Here is a 22,434-nt window from a genome sequence, read left to right on the forward strand (position 1 = left end):
ATGATGAATTCCTGAGTAATCTAGGCTGCTTGCTGTGTATCAGGTTACCAAGAACAGAACAATCTTTTTAGTATTTGATATGAGTCAAACTGGCAATCCATCTAAATTTATAGGAAACATACTTGGTTATTGACATACACAATCTCTTCAATACATTACTAATTTACACGTTTCATTTTTAGAATGACAATCATGCAAGTATCAAATAAATCTTCTCTTATTTCTCAATATACACTAAGTGTAGATCTCATACAATAATATAAAACAAACACTTGTCACCTTAAAGATTATCAAGTTGTTGCTATTACTGATCAGGAAACATCAATAAATTACACATCACCCATAAAACTTACGTATTTTCGTTGTGATAGGGACATAAACATGTCCACAGAATGAAAGACTCTTTGTCTTGGGATCATAAAGCTTCAGAAACAGAAGAACATCACCTAAAATTAAATATATAAAAAAATGTTATTGTCGCAAAGGTTCTCCAATTTCATCACAAGTAACAAAGATTGATGAACATGGGTAAAAATACAGATATTATTTTCTTCATATACACCAACTTTGGTGATCTGCTACTGTTAGCTTACAAAGTAATATGGATATCCTAATGGTTTATTATGAATGGTATTACTATTGAGTAGTTTGATCGTCATAGCATACCATTTGACAACAAATCAAGGAATGCTTCAGTGTCATAGACAGAGATGACAGAAATTAAGCACATGTATGTGTACCTAATTTTTCTATTCAAATAGTTTTACAACCAAAATTCCACATGTTTTCAATTACAGCTCTCTGATTATGCAGACACAACTTTTTTTTATAAAGAAGTGTGGCAAGATAATTTATTCATTTAAAAACAATACAAAAAGCTTTGCCAAGAAAGGACACCACATTGGATCCCCCAATAAAAATAAAATCTTATTCAGAACCAGTCAATGATATGCATCATGTTCAATTAACTCTTGTAATTTTCAACAAAGACTTAATCAAACTGATGTATGTTTTGATTCATCCAGGGAGAAATACAAATTACGAATAGAAATAAATCTGATCATCTGGACTTACTGGTTTGAAACAGGACAGTTTCATATTCGATCTGGGACGCTTCTTCAGACTTAACTATTTTATGAATATCAACCACATGGCAATTCTATACGATAATTAGCCTTTTTTGTAAATCTTAACCACACTTTTTTCAATTTTATTAACTCGTTTCAATCACTACTCAAGTCATGAAATTTGAGGGAATTGCCCTTTTTATATGAAATACACTATAAATCATGTTCAAGAAGGTCCTGCTTACAGAGAGTTGTATTTTGTTGGAATGACTAGTTTGTACTCACTTTCTCTGTCAAATGACGGTAAACAGACTTGATGTGCTTCAGGATCCTGTGTCTCTAGGAATACTGTCCATACACTATCTCCATCGGCTACTTCATTCATCTGAGAACAACACAGAGTTCATAAAATAATCAGAAGGAAAGTAATGGTAATAATGATAGCATGAGTAGGAGGGGGAGGACGAAGAAGGCCAATGGGATTTTAACAGGGAAATAGAAGAGGTAAAGTGAAACTTATCAAAACTGGGAGGTTAAAATAACAGAGAATGACGAGGAAAGAAATAAAAATAAGAGAAAGGTGAAGAAGAATTGGGACAGGACAATTAAAGAATAAGGAGGGAAGTCTCATATCATATCCAATTGACTTTGTACACTAAAATCATTGCTGGGCTTTTATATGCTAAGCCTTTTCTAAGAACAATCCTTTTGACATAAGTTGTGCTCAAAGGCTAGTGACCCCACCACAAAATGCTCTTCCTCGGAGTGTTGAATGTAGACAACAATACTACAATGTTTGGAAAGCCCAGAGAAATAAACTCTATTGAATATAATATTTTATCATCTGACTTCACAATAAAACATCTAAAACATTAAAATATGTTCATTTTCTAGTGGAGTTCACTAAATTTTGAGCACCACTGTATGTATGGTCGTGATTAAAATGTACATCACTCATGGGTTTCAAAATCAATTGAAGTTGAATAATTTTACCTGTTTGACTGGATCATCATTCTCTAGTAACGTAGGCCTATACGTGTGATTGGTCCTTTGTGAGAAAGGCCAGATCCTGATCTGATCAGGCCGGAAACCCATTGATTGAGATAACATGTCTAACCCATCTGCAAGGCTCGCTGACTTCATTATCTTAAACTCTCTGTAAGAAGAACAAAATGTTACATATTGGAAATGTAGCAATATTCCCATATTTGTGTATGCCTTTTTCAGAACTGCAAACCTATGGAAGAGCAAATCAGTATTCTATACCACCAAAATTTGAATTTTTCTCACTTGACCTTTTTTTTTTCATAATGCAACTTCTTTTGCAGCAGGAATGCATATCTATTTTGCTAGAGGTATAAGCTACAATGTGGTCTACCTCAATGATTATTCTAGACCATCTACGACTGTTCTTGATCATTTCAGCCATCGCACAAGTTTAAATATTGTACAACATTACATTCCTATGATAATATCTCTTTTGCCCTCTCTTTTTTTTTCTACTCCCCTTTTTGGCCCCAAATTCATAAGATTTAATACTATTGTATTCCTGTCATATTTTCGTAACAAATACTAATTTTTGTAATGGTTGGCAAAACAATATTTCTTTGGCTTCCCATAATGTTAGCACACACTGTTTGAAGTTAAATCTCAATTCAGACTATTCGCCTCAAGGCTTGTGGTGGCTGAGATGAGACTCACTTGAATCGTATTCTGTCAAAGTCAAAGAGATCATTTCCTTGATGACCGTAGAATTGATCTTCAGTGACCACTTGAACCGTCATGTACAAGTGTGCCTCTGTCCTCTCTTTTCTCCTTTGTGCTTCTAATTTCCTGTATAATGATAAAAGATAAACGGTGTTAAAAATGAATACAGGAATAAAAGAATGCAAGCAAAATAAAAGAAAACAATTTCATTGAAAATGAGCAAAACTGACATGACATTTGACATGATGTTTACAACTTCAATTTCTGTAAACAGTTAAGTGGAAGTTTGTAAAATTCATTGTACATGTAACTGAATTTTAAATGTCTGATAAACCCAGCAGGAACTGTGGGAATACTGTTATTTTCAGAGTTTGATGCTTTAATTTAAATCTTTCGTGTCAAGTATGTTACTTGAGATGGCTCATTTTATCCAGTAGTTGTATTTCTTCATTCTTTTACAAATACAAAAGAAAATATATCTATTTGAAACCAAACAAATAAGGGACAAAAGCAATTAGAAACACATCACAGAACATACCTTTTCCAGCGTTTCATGTTGTGTTTTGAAATACAAGTGTATATACCACAAATAAAGGTATTGAATGCAACCATACTCTAAACTGAATGTGAAGAATGCCATTCTTTAGTGTAAGATGGATGCTTGAATGTAACCCAAATGAATATTTCTATTACTTACTTTTCTTCCTGTAACCTCCTCTTGAGTGTCTCTGGAATATGATCATCATGTAAATCCTTCAATACTTCATCTAAAACATCACAAAAGAATGAAAGAAAATATATCAAGGTACAGACAAGTTCTGTTCATGATACTGAACAGAGGAGGAAAAGAGATTACATTTAAAAACAAGTGGAATGCCTCTGGCCGTCTCACCTGCACCACGCAGTTCAATATAGCAGCAGTGCTGACTTTGAATACTACTCTAACTCGCACAAGATGTTCAGTGATACATGGTTACTCTTATGTCTACTTTTTATGAACTAGACCAATAAACTTACAGAGATATGATGGTTATTCAACAAAAAACCCCAACATGGCCAAAGTTCATTGACCTTACATGACCTGTGACCTTGATCATGTGACCTGAAACTCGCACAGGATGTTCAGTGATACTTGATTACTCTTATGTACAAGTTTCATGAATCAGATCCATAAACTTTCAAAGTTATGATGGTAATTCAACAGATACACCCAGTTCGGCCAAAGTTCATTGACCTTTGACCTTGGTCATGTGACCTGAAACGTGCACAGGATGTTCAGAGATACTTGATTACTATAATATCCAAGTTTAATGAACTAGACCAATAAACTTTCAAAGTTATGATGGTAATTCAACAGATACCCCCAATTCGGCCAAAGTTCATTGACCCTAAATGACCTTTGACCTTAATCATGAGACCTGAAACTTGCACAAAATGTTCAGTGATGCTTGATTACTATTATGTCCAAGTTTCATGAATCAGATCCATAAACTTTCAAAGTTATGATGGGAATTCAACAGATATCCACAATTCGGCCAAAGTTCATTGACCCTAAATGACCTTTGACCTTGGTCATGTGACGTGAAACTCGTGCAGGATGTTCAGTGATACTTGATTAACCTTATGTCCAAGTTTCATGAACTAGGTCCATATATTTTCTAAGTTATGATGACATTTCAAAAACTTAACCTCAGGTTAAGATTTCGATGTTGATCCCTCCAACATGGTCTAAGTTCATTGACCCTAAATGACCTTTGACCTTGGTCATGTGTTCAGTAATACTTGATTAACCTTATGGCCAAGTTTCATTAACTAGGTCCATATACTTTCTAAGTTATGACGTCATTTCAAAAACTTAACCTCAGGTTAAGATTTGATGTTGACGCCGCCGTCGCCGTCGGAAAAGCGGCGCCTATAGTCTCACTCTGCTTCGCAGGTGAGACAAAAATCAAACTCGTGTTGAAAGAATCACAGGATGTTACAATTTTCAATGGTAAAGAAGAGTTCTTTGCCCCATTGATATAGGCTATCAGTAGGGGAACACTGCCATCTAACAGTATCTCCTGTTGAATCGTAAATTTTTATTGGATTGCAAGATTAATAAAATACTAAAATTCATCAAACAAGCCAGATATGAAATTTAACAGCAGAGCAAAGCAATCTTTATTTGAAAGAGCAAAACAGAATCACAAGGCTAGATTTTGGAAGGTCAATTTTGGTGCAAACAATTATAAGTTTATGGAACCAAGACGTAATTTAAAAATAGTTCTTGGCATATGAAAATATTTCAGTATCAAGCTTTGTGAAACCTGGGACACTTAATTTACAAATGATGTGGCTGATTCTGAAGCTTTGATTGATCATTGTTAACCAATCAATCATATTATTAATCAACAATAACATAAATTGCACAGCTTTGTGTTACGGGGAGCATTTTCATGAAACGACTCGTCAGATATGTCATCCGCCAATTCCCATTTTATCTGACAAGTGCCATAGTAAAAGTACTTCTCAGCCAATAAAAATCAAGAAAATTTGTCAGATCTGACAACTTGTCAGGAAAAATATTGATGAAATGCTCCCAAGGTCTTTGGCTTTCACTGCAGTGTTTAGCTAGATGATACTCACTCATACAGCTATCTCGTATGTACACCAACATATATGCATTTGTACAATTTCTGACTGAGATGTCCTCATCATGACCACCAAAGTTGTTGTCTATTGCTTCCATTTTGGTACACCTGGAGACGACGTCATCATCAAATTTACACCACTGTACATAACAAAAGCAGAAAAAATGAAGTTGCCGTTAGTCTTTCAAAAAGGTGAAGCACTTGAACATCTAATGCTTTGGAGAAAATGAATTACAGTCAATGTATGAAGATGCTAAACAATATTGAAAGAATTTAATGAGCTTTTTGTGATGTGATGGCTTTAAAGTGCATTTCAGAGTAAAATTGCCAAGTGGAATGCCCCTGGCAGTCTTGCCTAAGTGATTCAATAAAGAAGCACTGCTAATTTTGAAATCAACTAAGATGGATAATTTCTGATAACATAAAATCATTTGATTTCATTGAACTCAAATGACATTTGACCTTTACTTGGTGACCTAGAATTTCATTCATCTATTTGCCAATATATGATAACAATAATATGTAAGATTAATGTGATAGGGACTTGTACTTTCAATGTTATCTTGTAAAGTCAAAATAATAACCTTGTTTAAGTTTTTGATGATACCACAACATGGTCGAAGTTCATGAACCCTAAATGACCTATGACCTGGATCATATGACCTGAAACAAGTGCAAGATAATCAGTGATACTTGACCCTTAATCCATGTTCCATGAAATATATCCTTATAATGTCAATGTTATGACATTTCAAATACTTAACCTTGGTTAAGATTTCAATGTCGATGCTGTCGCCGCTGCTGCCGCCGCTGTCATAAAAATGGTGCTTATGTCTTGTTATGCTATGCAGGCTCAACCAAAATGTTATTTCAATTCCTCCTCCTTCACTTCCTCTTTCTCCTCCTACTTCTCCTCCATCCCTTTCACCTCACCTTGCCATCTCCTTGTGGATTAATGAAGCCTACATAATGCCCGCCATGGTTATCCCCACTGTGAACCAGCACAGAATGCAGCGTGTATTCGGCCGGAGTCTCCTCCTGTTCCTTCATGAAGTTATCCAGGTTCAGCTTGAAAGGAAACTCGTACCTAACAACAATAATAATTGTGAAAGTATATTGTGCAGTTTGTATCTAGATATACTCAACTGCACATTACAATACATAGTAAAAGCAGTAAACAATAACAAAATAAGAAATATAATTAAGTCATAGCTAAAGGAAAACTAGGGATGTCTAATGTATTATTTATGGTTTCATGACATTTGCTCCTGCGACAATTGCTCCAATGGAAAATTTGCACGTTAAGACAAACATAAAATCTTACCTCCACAACTAAATAAACCCTAATCCTTATTTTTACATTATTTTGAGGCAAAAACTCTCATTACAAACCTAACTCTAACGCTTTGCCCTCTGAGATATTAAGACTGGAGCAAATGTCATGTCACCAAAAATACATGTACATTGCAATAGAAATTTATTGACTGAAAATTTTCTTAAAAGAGATTAAACAAAATCAACAGAAATCTCAACTCCAACAGCTAGAGGGTAATTGTTTCAAACAAGATCCCTTTGTCATAGTCCAGGGGTCAGCATCAGGCATAAACACTAGAGGAATGAATAAGTTTCTTTGTTTATTCTGTATGATGGGATTACTCATAACAATATTATCCATTTTCCAATGAATTAAGGATTTTTTTTCCTTAAAGACTTGTGGTAACTTGTTAACAACTTCACAATGAGCCTGTAACAAAATGTGAATGTGTTTATTGACCAATCATAGTTTTCTTGTCAAGAAAAAGTCAAACTTACTTTGTAGAAGAAAATGTGGTACTAATTTAAGGAATCAAACTGATTTAACCTAATTGATCAGAGTTAAATTTCATGTGTGACCAAATGCTTTATAAAAATATTCCATAGAAGAATTCAATTTCATTTTTATCTTTTTTTTTCCCCCTTCAAATTACCTGTCATTGATTTTGACATTGGAGTCTGTCTGTGGATCATACTGAAACCTCATCAGCTGCAAATGTAATACCGGTGGAAACTTGGTGAAGATTACTCCCTTCTCAGCCTCCTGTAATCACACCATGGGTAATTATTAGATAAGTAGATGTTAATTGCCCCAATCATTAATACATGGCTCCATTCACATGTGAAAACAATTACCTATATCGTATCAGGGGCCCCTTGTGGAATTTGGTGATATGCAAAGTTAGGAAAGACAGAAAATATCAGTTTAGTACATACAACTTCTTGCTCATAGATAAATACTACCAATCATGTATGACTGATATTTTTGTAATGAACTCAGTGCAACTTTCACAAAAATCAAAAATGTGGAAAGGAGTTTTCCTCAAGGTCTGAATAAAATTTTGAATAGAAATGACAACATTCAAAGTATTTTTTTTAATTGAACGTCAAAACGTGTTTTGTAAAAAATAAATGTTAACATGTAATAACAGTAACACTATTATACACTAGTAATCAACATCTGACAAGCAAATCAATCATTTAAGTCCTACTCGGCTTCACAAACAGAGCTATGACATCAACATTGATGAAAGGAAAATGATCAATTTGTTTACCTGCATGCCGTGTTCTCCTGCATCATATTTGTTTTCTCCATCCATTGTTTCCGTGGCAATGTAATCTTTGAAGGATTCATATACTGAAAAGAAAAATTACAAAAAACAAGACCCACCATTGCAAAATTTACTTCAATATGAGGTCATTCACCATGCATGAAAAAGTTCTCCAAATAACTAAATATGCTGAAAAAAAAATTATTATGAAATATCCACATTTAGAAATATACACAGTATTAAATACATTTGTATGTGCTTAAATTTACAACATTTGTTATCAGGAATTACAAGAAATATTTCAATGAATGAAATTACACGTTTTAAGACTTCTTACCATTTTTCTTGCCTTTGATGTTGAGCTGGATGTCATAGAATGGCTCAGTTCTCCCTGATTCATATGTGATGTGCTTACATTTGATATATGACTGCAACAAGGTAAATAAATAATAACTATATAAAGGAGATGTTTCACAGAGTAATTCATTCCTTATTCATAAATCATTTTGCACTTGAAAAAATCAACCACACATACACATATATGTAAATGTACTTTTTTTAAACTCACTCTTATATTTGGATTGATCTTGAGATCTGTTTTTCAATCTCAAAAGTTGATTGGAAGATCCTGTTTTGTTTTCTTATCAGTTATGAATGTAAAAAGGGAGTAGTCTAGATAGGCCAATGGCTTTTTGTTACTGCCTCACATCCCATTCATATACTTCATATCTTATGTTTTGTCTTCAGTTGTCGATTTTGTCTAAATAATGTACAACTGTCAATGTTGTGTTTACTCAATTAGATTAACTCACTATTATATTGTACCCTGTTTTTTAAGAGAAGTGAAATAAATGAATTTGAATATTTCTTGTTGTGTACAGTATATAATGCCTCATCTTATTTCTAATTAGTAAGATCATACTCAAGGGTCACACAATAATCTTTATCAATGTAATCAATAAATACAATAATAAAAAAGATCTCTCCTAATGAACACTTACAATCATTTTGCCTTCAAAGAGTTTTGGAATGATTCCCTCGACAACCGTACTCTTCATTTTGCTCTCAATGTTATCCAGAAGCTAAAATAAAACATCAAAAGCAGATATTATAACCAACATCAAATATAGTAAGAATAAACAAATCAATAATCATTATTATTAATTGTAACGTTTTTACAATGTTGCAACCGATTTAAGCTTTTCTACATGGTGTGTGCCACAGACATAAAATATCATGTTACTTATTAAATTCTCCAAACAAGTGGAGCGCCTCTGGCAGTCTTGCCTGCATTATGCGATTCAATATAGCATCAGTGCCGACTTTGAAAACTACACAACAATCATTCACAAAAAACACCATTTATAGGATGATACAATACTATGTTCACTGACCCTAAATGACATTTGTCTTTGATCATGTGACTGAAGACTTGTGCAAGATGATCAGTGATACAAGATTACCCTTATGTCCACATTTCATGAACTACATCCATAAACGTTCAAAGTTATGATGGCAATTCAACAATTACGGCCAAAATTCATTGACCTAGGTCATGTGAACTGAAATTCATACAGGATGTTCACTGATGCTTGATTACTCTTTATGTCCAAGTTTCATGAACTATATCTATAAAATTTCAAAGTTATGAAGGAAATCAACAATTATTCGCAACATGGCCAATGTTCATTGACCTTAAATGACCTTTGACCTTGGTCATGTAACCTGAAACTCAGGCAGTATGTTCAGTAATACTTGATTGCCCTTACGTTCAAGTTTCATGTACTAGGTCCATATACTTTCTAAGTTATGATGACATATCAAAAACTTAACCTTATGCTAAGATTTGATTTTGCCGACAACGCTATCGCTGTCAGAAAAATGGCGCCTTCAGTCTTGCTCTGCTATGCAAGCGAGACAAAAATGTATGAAAAAAACAGTGAGTCCAAAATCTTTGTTTGATTTGGACGCATTTCGCAAAGCATTCAGGAGATGGCCACAAGACTAGGTAGATTTTAAGTAAATAAAGACAAAACAATGAGCCACTTGGTTGTTATCCTAGTGAAAGTTATGTAAATTTGGATTAATGCACATTACAGGTCCAATGGTATAGCAGACTTACTTCAAATGGTTTTCATGCACAAATCATAGTGCAAGGTCCTTTAACCCAAAGCTTAGCAACTGATCTAAAATTGGACATCACGATTGATTGCACATTGTGGCCAATGCAATCAAACATGAAAATTTGTTGCATGTTCAATTCGCTGGATTCATAATATGGTGCGCCATCTATCGGTTGCTGCGGACAGGCCAACATTCGCAATGCATCATGGGGAAAAGTTGACATCTGTTGCGCGCACTAGTACTAAAGTGCATGCAAGCATGCGATTATTCAGCACTGGCCGCACTGCTCAACCAGATATGCTGTTTACTAGGGTCCAGGAGGTACAAGAGAAATTTGCCCGCATATTTCTTTGTGAAATTTAGACCTTTTTTTATAAAGTCTTGCCGTGCAGTTTTCATTTTTTAAGCATCACAGTCACATTACAGTACACTAGCACAGTGCACTGCCTGCACTTCTGCGCAATATCTACCCAAAGTTAGAAATTTGGAGCGTTCGTTGCAACCAATAGAGGGCGCACCATATTGTTAATCCACCAAATTGTTATGGTCTGTTACAGAGCCAAATAAAAAAAAACCACAGATAAAATATCAAAATCATACTCACCACTCTGCAAAGTTCCTGTACATCATGTTGCATGAATGAGTCTAGTGTCTCCCATCTAAATAAAGAAAGAAATCCTTAGTCATGTGCATGTAAATACCAATAAATAAATAGTAAATCAATAAATAAAACGTAAATAACCAGTTCTGAAAAATTGCTTCTTTTTTTTCAGTACTTGTTTTATAGTAAAGGTCTCTCATTTCAGATATCTAAACAACCTTAACCCATCATACAGACGGTTGTTAATCATTTAATATGAGAATTCTTTGTTTCAGTTCTGAAGTCAAAATTAAGTCAATATCAAATAATAACAATGGGTATTAACTTGCAATATTCAAACTCATGTATTTCATACATCATCTTTGCAAATTAAATTTCAAATTCTGTATGATGGGACTAATCTAGACAATTTCAAATAATTTTCCATTAAGTAGTGATCATTCTCGGCTTTTTAGACGGAACCCCTTTTCTACAGATATAAAAGGTCTATGGAAATACATTTGATGAGAAATAACGGTTTCAATATTAAAGGTAAATGCCAGTTTTGGTAACGATCTCAAAATGACTTTTTACAGATCCAATATAATGACCACCCAAGTGTCTGTTTATATGAATAAAAAATATGTGCCGAAGGATTCTGGAAGAAATTGTGTAATTGCTGAGAAATAAGCAAAATAAGCGCGGATTCGGGCACTTCCGTCGGGTCTTTATTCCAGCAATATAATATACACTGTCCCACGTGTGCCTATCTGTGTTGGCGATCTTCAGTGTGATTGTTTTTCAGCTTAGATTTGATGATTTCACAAAGTTCAGTTTATGTAACTGTACCAGATCTAGATCGACGATGATATAATACTTAAGCTTGGTTTTACAGTCTTTCTCACGAAATCAGAGTTTTACTGCAACTACTGTAATTAAGCTTTAGTGAAAATGAAACAATCATTACATTGGAAAAATACCACCTTAAAAAAACAATCTGATTCATCATCATACATGAAGATTAAGATCACATGGTCACTTGGGTGACCTAAATTTCACTTCAAAAAGATGGCCCTGATTGGAAAGAATGACAGTGTATAATGTCTGCTGGCTGCTTGCTGATAATAAGTGTTGAATGTGACAGGGTCATTTGACTTACCCGAATGACTTGGTAAGTTTCTTGGTACTGACTGGTTTATCACTGTGCTGTAACTCATAGAATACCCTCTGCAACGCTAGAGGAACGCTCTTTGACGAGTCGTCACTTTCCGTTGGCATAAGGTACACAGCCTGCAAACCACAAAAAGAAAAAAATTACGTTAACTGATGCTTTAAATCAGTTGGTTTCATTACCATGCAACATTTATGTTAGTTAAAGTTTTGCTTGGTCTAATATTCATTCAGTCTCAGACCCACTAGGAAAAATTGTCATTTTGACTTATAATCACATAGTGTAATTGCAACGCTGATAATTTCTTCTTTTTTTTTAACCCTTTCACCAGGAGTCTCATTAACATTTGGGTCCTGTAACACAAAGGTTAGCAATTAATAGTACGCTTGATTCTTACGATTAATTGTACATTGTAGTCAATGGAATCAATCGTAGAAAATGTTCAACGATCATTGTTAAGATTTGTGTTACGTGCCCCTAGTCTCTTTTTAGTCCCTGCTGCACAAAGCATTGCATTCAAGTTCAACATGACTTAACCAATCAGGATTATGCATTTGGGACTTGCATTTAAATCCTTGTTTCCATTTCCAAGCTAATTCACAACCTCAAAATATAAGTTTGATCGTGGTTCACTCTATACAGTGTGCTTTTAATAATATTGCTATTTAATTTTCAGTCAAAGAAATGGGCTTTGATCAGATTTGAATGGAGAAGTATTGTTACAATAGTGAATCCTGGAACGAATCTGATTTCCTGTAAGAGGTTGTGTTCCTTCCATATCAAACAAGATCATATCAATGTTTAGTGTTTTAAGAAGAAAAAGGTGGCAACTCTCATCTCACTCATGAATGAAGTCAATGCTTTTTGGAACTGAACGAACTATTTCCCCCCTTTTAACTACAAATCCAATGGGAAAATAAGGGAAGGAACAAAATAAGTCAGATCATCGAAATCTGACAGAAAACATAATTGAAAAATTTTAGAGATGTAATCAATCAAGGGCACAATGGAAAACAAATGCCATAGCTAGCATGCCAGCTCATGAATCGAATAAGAGCTAAATTTCCCTTGTTCTTAAATAATGACCTTTCAGTCGTGCTATGGAAAGTTGCATTGAAACTTATTTCCAGTAATTCTATATATAAACATGTAGGATGAATATACAATTGAGGAAGGCAATCTTGTTCTAATTTGGTACTGGGCAAACAAGTAACAAGGAAACATCTACAATGTATGTTTATCCTTTTTCTTAATTTTGGCAGAGAGATCTATCATTTTGATATGCTTGATCATTCCTTTGAGAAAGTATTACAATATATTGTAAAATTTCCTCTTTAAGTACCAGACAAGAACTGTGTATTCTTCTAATTATGACTATAACTGCTACTTCAGGAAGGGGGTTTTACATGCATCTCTGAAAACACATTCTATGAAGTCAACTTGTCTTGAGCTTCATGGATAGTATGATTAGATGATACCAGCATTCATGAAAAGCAATGGAAATCTTGTACCATGTCTACATGTTGGGGGTCAGCCAATTATGCTGTCCCATCCAACCACTTTACAATCAGTCCAGGACCCTTTGTAGAAAGAGTTGCTTTTGGATAAATTTCAAGAATCAAATGCAATACCCAAATACCCATTTCTGATTGGTTATCAATCAAGTTGCGATTAATTTTTGGAGTTGTGTTTGATTGCATCTTTTCCTGCAGCTACCATATGATGAAATTAGATGAATACATAGTAATTCCATAAAATCAATAATTGTTTGGTTACAAATCTCTACACCACAAATGGGGCACTGAAAGAAACCTATGATCAATTGCAAGTCTATTTTTGGTCCATAGATCAATTTTTAAGTCTTGAAAGTAATTGTGATTTTGTGATTGCTTGCTACTCTGCTTCTCGAAACAAGGAGTGTAATCTCATCTTCTACAGTTTTAAATTGATCTATCAAATGTAAAATTGCAACAGAATATTTGCAATTGATTGCAAATGTTTTCTTGTAACACACCCTAACACTAATTGAAGACACCTGTTGATGGGTACAACACCCTACAGGTGTCAAATTTCCCATGAAAGCTGCCACTAGACAATCTTTAAAACAAACACTTGACATTCTCTTGGACATTTAGGCCCATATTCTGAACTTCGTTTTAATCAAAACCATGATCTAAAGTTGTGGTTTAACTATGGGAAGCCATATGGAACATAAATCTCTAACATTAGATGATCAATTTATCATCACATCTGGCATTCAAATTATTTAAAATTGTCTTGAAAGGATGATGATAATTTTCTTCAACAGCCAAAAAGAGGAATGATCCCAGCAAACACAAAAAGCATTTTGGTATCAGATGCATGACACTTTAAACTTCTCATAATTTAAGCCTAGATCTAAAACATATATTTTTAAAATCAAGGTTCAGAATACAGGCCTTAGAGGGGCCGATCGCCGACAAAGCTTACCTTTCTGAGTTCATTAGTGAAGAAGAGACATTGAAGCAATGAGTTCATATAACATGTGGCTCCTTGATTCTTCAGACCAACATACCCAGTTAACTTCTTAGAGTCCCAGCTGTGTGGAAAAAAGAAAAGATTTTGAGAAATGTGCTTTTCAAAGGGCTTTCAGGATAAGGCAAAACTGGCATAAAAACAAGTATTTTCTCCATGTGCCTATTTCTTACAATTTCCTTACATGCAGAATTTCATATAGGACCTGATAAAAATTATTGTTGTGGCAACCTTACAACTTTTATTTCTCCATTATCATAATTTTTTAATCATCAATGCTTCATTTAGTGCTGGTATGGGCAATCTCAGTGAATCAACTTAATCAAACCACCCTGACAGAGTTTTCACTTATCTACAATCCTTGTAAAATCCGCAATCTCTCAACATAATTTTGCAGTGTTGCTTCAATATTCATAAATCACCATTCACCCTCTAAAATTTTTAATCAAGTTTATCATCATCATCATCACTATCACCATCATCATCATCATCGTCATCATTATTGTCATCATCACCATCATCGCAATCATCTCATTTATCACCATCATCATAATCATCATAATAATAATCATCATCATCATGGGTAAAATCAGATTGCACGAACACCTACCTGACACCGTGAGGGGCGTCGGCCACAACATGAACTTCTAACGTAATGGCATCGTCTTTCACATACCCCTTCTCTGGATCCAACAAGTCCTGTTCCATTAAATTAATTTAAAAAAAACATTATAAACATTAATTCAGTATCTACATTAACTCTTGTCTCTGCACCCGACATGACATAAATAGGTTAATATTCTTGGTACAAAACGCAGAATAAAGCATTCCTTGGACTCTCAGAATCAAATATATAATTAGCTTGATATGCCAATTACATCACCATGATTTTTTCTATCTTTTTTCTTCTTTCTCAATATATTATCACATTCTAATTTTCAATGAATTATTCATACATATTCCGACTATCTTTTAATCCCTTAGAGTTAAGCTCTATTATCATAGGCTTGGAGATTCTAAAATAAGATTTAACTACTGGAGAAGAAAATGTCAAATAGGTATTGACTACTTACACTCCATGCCATAAAATGACTGAAACCCCAGTCATTTTCTTTGCTGTAGAAAAGATGGGAGATTTCTGTTTGAAAAAAAAGAGAAAAGGAAAAATGGATATAGAATGTGAAGTATTCATAACAATTCTACATGTAGCTCAAATAAAAATTTCGTAATTGTATAAAGGTTTCACTCATAAAAATTATGTTAAAGAAACATTTACAATGAGTATTGCATGCTACAAAAATCAAGGCATTTGACTGGGTCTTGCCATCCAAACTCAACAACTGAGTAAAGGTTGCGTGAAACGGGCCCAGAGTCATCAGATTGTCTACAATGAAATGTTTATGACAAAACTAATTCATTATAACTGAAGTCTGTTTTATAAAGACTTAGAACTATGTTAACTGTCATGGCTATTACCATGCTATCATTACTTAGTAGCCAATCACAATCAAGGTTTTTACGATAATTACAATAATGGCAAAGATTCTATAGTTGTAACTCTGTATGAAATGGGCCCCTGATTGGAGGAGATCACAGTCGTATTCCACCACATTTCTCACAGCTGATAAGTGGTGATGGTAGCTGTATTATATGTATGCCATCAAAATTTATATTGAAATAGTCTGTAACTTAGGCTTGACTTAGGTAGTGTTGCTCTTTCACAATACAAGTGACTCTGCCAAAATCAAATCTCTTGGGATCACAGAAATCAGGGGACCGTTTCATGAATGTTGTCAGCACTGACAAATTGACTTTCTTTGACAGTTACTAGTCAGAGGCTAGTGCCTTTCAGCCAATCAAAACCAAGGATTTCGGTGAAATTGTCAGCACTGACAATTTAGTCAGTGCTAACAACTTTCATGAAACACCCCCTGTTTGACTTGGGCAAAATTCAACTAAGAACAGGTTTTAGGTTAGGTTTTGTGCATATCTGCCCCCCCCCCCCCCCCGTCTTACAAAGAATTACGATAGCTTCAACCTCAGCCATAAGGAAATCAATGTCATAATTTTTATTATTTTGAAATTTGCAATGTCATTTGTAAATAAAAAGAAGCACAATGAATTTCCAAGAAATCGATGAAGGCATGAATATTATATATCTTATCTAGAAAATATTCAGAACAAATATTCATTTAGATGTTGACGTTGCTGGCTTTCCATAGTTGTGGTTGATCAGATCAATCGTAACTCTTTGTAAGATGGGATCCTGATTTGAAATATGCTTCAAGTTATAGGCTATTATTTGACATATGGAAGGTCAATTTAAACAGAGCCTAGTGCAGTTCCACACACACAAAATTTGAATATTTAAAACAAAGTAATTAAGCATTGACTAGAAAGTTTGGGTTCATACTTTAACATTTTATTCTATTTCAGCCATATGTAAAATAATGTTTAGCTTTGACTTGATGAACAGCTTCATGACCCCCCCCCCCCCCCCGCCTGAGTCTGGACTTATAGTAATTTGGCACAGGTGAACTTTGATCTCATGAACAGGTTACTGTACTTACTTTTCACATGGGATTGTCCTCCTGTTTGATTCAGAAGCCGAAGTTCCGCCGTCGCTTGACACGACCATGTTCTGGAAAACATAAGGGGAAAAAAAACATTGAAAGCATACCATAACGATACACAGATTGCATCCACCACACAAATAACAAACCCATTGGGATATATCCAGACCAATTCACATTTGAAAGATAGTATTTTATTTTAAAGATATCTATGTAAGGTACAAGACATAGACAGAGCTGCCAACCTGAACAAGAACATTTCAGTATTTTTAAAGCAGAAAATCAGTATTTTGGCGAGGAAATCAGTATTTCAAAGAAATACCACAGGACAACACATAAAACTGAAACTTGAGAAATCAGTATTTTGCATGAAACCACCAATATTCTTCTCATGGTTCAGTACAATACGAAAAATCCGTACTACTTGGCAGCTCTGTATAGAGAACCTACATTGTGCATTCAGATCAAATCACACGTGCAATTAAATATCAAAAGATGCATGAATAAATGTATAGTCTTTTGCAAAGGAGTGATCCTGCATCAAGCAAATTCATGTAAGGATGAAACAATTCAGCAAATCCATCTGATTATAAAATGCGTAATGCTATAAAACTTGGATGACAACATATCTATTTTGCCTCTGTAAAGATATTGAAACTGGGTATGTACATGTATGCATATATGTACACTACATTGAACATAAAAATGTAATTCTCTCTACTCTCTAGAAAGACATTTTGAGATAACCAAGAGAGAATAGTCACATATCAAGAACAAAGGCATCATCATACATAATAATTAACCTCCCTTTCAATAAATTTCAAAGTCTGTACATTGCCATTCACAAAATTTACACCACCTTTTAATACTGTAGGTATAAAATATTCAATTCAATTCAACTAAAAGTCATTTCAGTTCTTACCTCAATAGATTCTGTAATAACTCAATTTTTTGTATCCAACATGTGAAACAAAAATTATTAACATTGTTCAAAAAATGAAACTGACTACTATGTTGATTATAGAGTTACAGCGGTCAAAACCATTCAGACCAAATCAAAATTGAAATCAGAACAGGGGGGGGGGGTTTATATTGCACTTAAATTCCTAAATCGTGTGTGATATATAATGCATAAATCACATCGGTCAGACCACACACATAGGATGCTCACTACTGCATATTAATCAATGAGATGAGAGTTCATATCAAATATCAAGTTCACGTTGGCACTAGAGTATGACTTTAAGTCATACTTAAATGTTTGTGAAACACCCCCCTGATTCTATGAACTTACTGTGAATCTGATTCTGCATTGCACTGTAAGAAGAAACCCAAACTTCGGGAGCTGCGCTCAGCACTGTTATGACTAGTACGGGGCATTGCCATGATTTTCCTGAAATAAGAAAAAAAATACAATGAATATTTTAATCTCTTAAAACAAATAAAATAACTAAAATATATTCATCCATTTTATGTGTTTGGGCTGGGGTCTATAAAAATGTGTATTGCTCAAAGTGTAAATTGAGGCACGCATTAGAACACTCAAGATATCGTCAGCTTCTCGCAAGAAGGGGCTTATATTTTTTTTTTCTTTTAATTGCTGAAATGTAAAAAGCATAGATGAACTTTCTTCTGGTACCATTCTCGAACCTAAATGTGATAATGTGATATCATTATGACGTAAAACATTCCAATGTGATTTACGCACATAAATGCATTCTTTCTCTGGTAACTGGATCACGCATTTCGTTCCTGGAAAAAAGGACAATTCTTCGTTCATAGACCGATAAGCGCTAGCAGCTTTTTTCCAGGAACTGGCTTACACATTCACGTTAGCAACTTTTTTCAGTGGATTACGAATTTTTCTTTCTGGAAAAAGAGTGTATGGTATTCATTCTTAAGATTAAGAAGCATTTAAAAAGTGTTTAATAAGATAAAAAAATATCAATTAAGAAAAATGTTTCTTTGTCAGAAAGTTTGAGAATTAGGACAGAAAATAATACACTAGCTGCTAAAAAAAATAAGGTCTAACATAATTTGCACTTTCTCGAAAATGTATGTTTTGCGCACGTGTGCGATATAGTCTTTGAACTAATTTTTTTCTTCTATAAATGATATAGCCTTTGAAATAATTTTTTTTCAATAAAGTGTAGCTTTAAACAGACATTTCAGTATCAACAGAATTGGATAGAAAACTTACATTAAACTGATCAAAATATCAAAATTAATGTAATGAATTCGCATTTCATTTCATTGTCATTCTTTAATGAAATAGAACAAGATTGATCCCAAGGTAAATACTATTCAAAATGAATTGCAATAATTTCACCTTTATCAAACATCAACTTAAAATTGAATGTAATTACTATTTCAAAAGGTAGGCACACATTGGAGCATTGACAAAGACTGCACAACGATAAATTTCTTTCTCATTTGGGAGCAATATACACAAATGTACACTTCCATGATTAATGGCAGTGTTGAAGCTATTTCTCTCGGGATGGTAGGAATCTAAAGAGCCTGCATAATAGTAAACAGGTCTCAGGTGATCGCACTACAGTACATGTGCATTATACTTCGCATATGCAGAGAAAATATGATATAAATTGATAAACAATTCTTAAGAAAAAGTCGAAAGTATAGAATTCTACAAACACTGTACACATAGTACATGTATATTGAAGTAAAAAAAAATGTACAAGAAATTTCCCTTTCCTTGTAAACCTCAAATAGGGACTGTCCCTCCTTGAAGGCATTTGTTGGGTTGGCACATGTGGTACTTATAGTAAAATGCAAATCAATTACATTATGATGAAACATTTAAGACTGAGGGGGGCTATTCAAGAATACTGCTTGTCAAAGTTTCAATAGTCAGATAAAACATCGTAAAATTTGACTCCTAAAACAAAGCCAAGAACCCACTCCCCAACATAGTAATAATAATAATAATACATGTAGCTGGATGATTTTTGCCTGAGGATACAAAGCACTGCTATTATTACCCCCGCTTTAGCTCGAGCATGGATCCATGGCTCAAGTTACCATCACCGGCGCTCAGTGCATTCAAGGAAATAATCCTGCCGGCTACCCATTCACGTCACCTGGGTCGAGTGCAGCATATTGTGGATAAATTTCTTGCTGAAGGATGACACACCATGGCTAGGATTTGAACCCACAACCCTCTGTTCGAAAGGCAAGAGTCAGAACCACGGCGTGCCCACAATGTAAAAATCATATTTCTAATATTAAAACAGGTGAAAATTTCAGGATGCAATCACTAAATATGTGACAAAGTCTTTACAAGACCAGTATGAAAAATAAACTAAAAATGTTGATAAAAAAGACGCTATAATTAAATCTGAATATAGTATTAAAAAAAATTATATCTCAGTGACAAATCAGTCAGTGCAAAGTGATACAAATTTATGGTAACAATTGTAGTAAATATTGGATAATAATTCAATAACAATCATCTGTTTGAGCATTTAACAAAAGCTTTTATAGGCAGCCTTTATACAAAGAAAACAAAGATACACAAGTACCTCAATCTCAATTATTTTTTTTAGCATTTTGTTGATGTACATGTATACAGGAAAATCGAATCATTTGAGATCCTAAAATTCAAAATCAAATGAAAACATCATTTTAATACCCTTTTCCTGAATGGACGACGTATTCGTTCTTATACTTGTTGGAAACTAAAGGGGAAAAAACACTGTTGTATAGAGTACATCAAGAAGTACACAGTAAATATCAGACATAATTATACATGTATTACTGTATCTATTAGAACATGGACTGAGTAGTAGCATGGTCGATGTACATGTATCATGGGAAATTGAGAATACTCATTAGCCAAAGTATACACTTCAGACAAGGATAGACCACAATCTCTGCATTCACATCAATTGGTATCCATGGGGAGGAGGATCCCTCCTCTCTCCCCTCTTGATCAAAGGGTTTGGTGGGGACAAAGTTTGGAGGCAATGGGAGGAGGGGAGCAGTCTTGGGTGCAATACTAACGGTGTGTTTATGCTTCCATTGCGAGAACAGAATCAGCGATTTCAAACGTCGATTCAAAACGCCGATCGTAAACGTGGTTCTGGGAGTGCTGTTTATGCTTAACTTTTCAGAGCAAATCATGATCTCCAGCTGGCTTCGCATCGTAAAGCGAGGTCAAATTGGGTGCGCCTTTTTTTTCGAAAGTTTTTTTCCGATTGTTATTAGGTGGAGATAACATGGATCAATACGACTGTATTTGACCGCGGATTTTCATCTCACCGGAAGCATGTACCAAATGACGTCATTTAAACACGTTTACGATCGTGGTTCTGTTTATACTTCCCAGAAGGCCTGATTCTGGTCAAACGAGGTTTACAAACGCACCTTTCTGTGAGTTTACGATCGGCGTTTTGAAACAGCGTTTAAATGAAAGTAAGCATGGACGCAACCGTGTTTTGGACTAATCACGTTTGGAAATGCTGATTCTGGCCTGAAAAGTGGAAGCATAAACACGGCCTAACATGACACAGACCTGTATTTTCAAGGAATGTACATGTATGCACATTAAAATGGGTATACTGGAATAGCATGCCATTCACAGATCTGTTATAGAAAAGTCTGATCCACAGACATAAGTTGCATTACTTTTCACGCGACTTGGATTCGATGTCTGAGACTATAGGTGGCTTCGGACAGCCTCGAAGTTCGTCAGTTCCAGGTATTCTCTGATCCGGAAATTTACCCCGATCAGAAAATACCAGGCATTTTGGTAATGTGAAAGCAAACTATGCGTAATTTCCCCGAAAGAAAATACCCGTTAAATAGTAGGTAGGGGAAGGCGGGGTAAGTTGTGACAGTTTTTGCTTTTTGCATGTTAGAATTGATATGATTAATAATCTTGTCAAAATAAGTACCTTGCCTTGAAATTTAATTCTTCTGAAATATTTTCCACCTATATATAACTTTCTATCCCCACACTGAAAGTCATCGTGACCTTTGAAATAAAAACGATGTCAAATGGCTCAACTTGCCCCATATATGGGGTAAGTTTGAGCCACCTTCTGGGGTAAGATGAGCCACAAAAACTATGTACAAAATGTATGAGGGGAGAACCAGCATGTCAATTTTTTGTTTAAAGTCTTTTCACTTGCTAATTCTCTATAAATACTAACATCCTTTAAAAGAAAAAGAGCAGTCATGTAAATTTGCTCCTTTCAGCCAGCATTTCAATCGACTTTTATGGTTTGTTTGTTTTTTAAGATACATTACCATAGGAAATTTAGGAATTACCATGGCTCAACTTGCCCCATGCTGTTTGGCTCAACTTACCCCAGTCCGAACTTAGTGCGATAATTTTGTATCCACACATTTATTATGCATCCATCATATAAAAGACTATGACAAGAATGAAGATCCATACCTGGACTAATAATGTTGTTATCATGTCTTTATTATATTTAAAGACGTGTGTGTTTATA

The 22,434-nt window shown here is 34.5% G+C and overlaps 1 protein-coding gene across 2 annotated transcripts in view; it reads right to left on the reverse strand.

Annotated features, from left to right (window-relative positions):
• Positions 1-22,434, reverse strand: part of LOC121422628 (ubiquitin carboxyl-terminal hydrolase 7-like) — a 53,479-nt gene that overhangs the window by 10,323 nt on the left and 20,722 nt on the right. For both annotated transcript variants that reach the window (XM_041617790.1, XM_041617788.1), the window contains exons 4-21: positions 18,249-18,347; positions 16,952-17,022; positions 15,455-15,519; positions 14,992-15,080; positions 14,337-14,445; positions 11,856-11,986; positions 10,721-10,775; positions 8,994-9,074; positions 8,330-8,420; positions 7,996-8,078; positions 7,375-7,484; positions 6,341-6,494; positions 5,403-5,547; positions 3,472-3,541; positions 2,769-2,900; positions 2,061-2,223; positions 1,353-1,452; positions 354-446 (exon numbers count right to left, since the gene is read on the reverse strand). In XM_041617790.1, the coding sequence (XP_041473724.1) occupies positions 354-446; positions 1,353-1,452; positions 2,061-2,223; positions 2,769-2,900; positions 3,472-3,541; positions 5,403-5,547; positions 6,341-6,494; positions 7,375-7,484; positions 7,996-8,078; positions 8,330-8,420; positions 8,994-9,074; positions 10,721-10,775; positions 11,856-11,986; positions 14,337-14,445; positions 14,992-15,080; positions 15,455-15,519; positions 16,952-17,022; positions 18,249-18,347 (1,841 nt within the window). The remainder of the gene's footprint in view (positions 1-353; positions 447-1,352; positions 1,453-2,060; positions 2,224-2,768; positions 2,901-3,471; positions 3,542-5,402; positions 5,548-6,340; positions 6,495-7,374; positions 7,485-7,995; positions 8,079-8,329; positions 8,421-8,993; positions 9,075-10,720; positions 10,776-11,855; positions 11,987-14,336; positions 14,446-14,991; positions 15,081-15,454; positions 15,520-16,951; positions 17,023-18,248; positions 18,348-22,434) is intronic.

The sequence above is a fragment of the Lytechinus variegatus genome, chromosome 10, assembly GCF_018143015.1.
Source record: "Lytechinus variegatus isolate NC3 chromosome 10, Lvar_3.0, whole genome shotgun sequence".
In the NCBI taxonomy this organism is placed as follows: Eukaryota; Metazoa; Echinodermata; class Echinoidea; order Temnopleuroida; family Toxopneustidae; genus Lytechinus; species Lytechinus variegatus.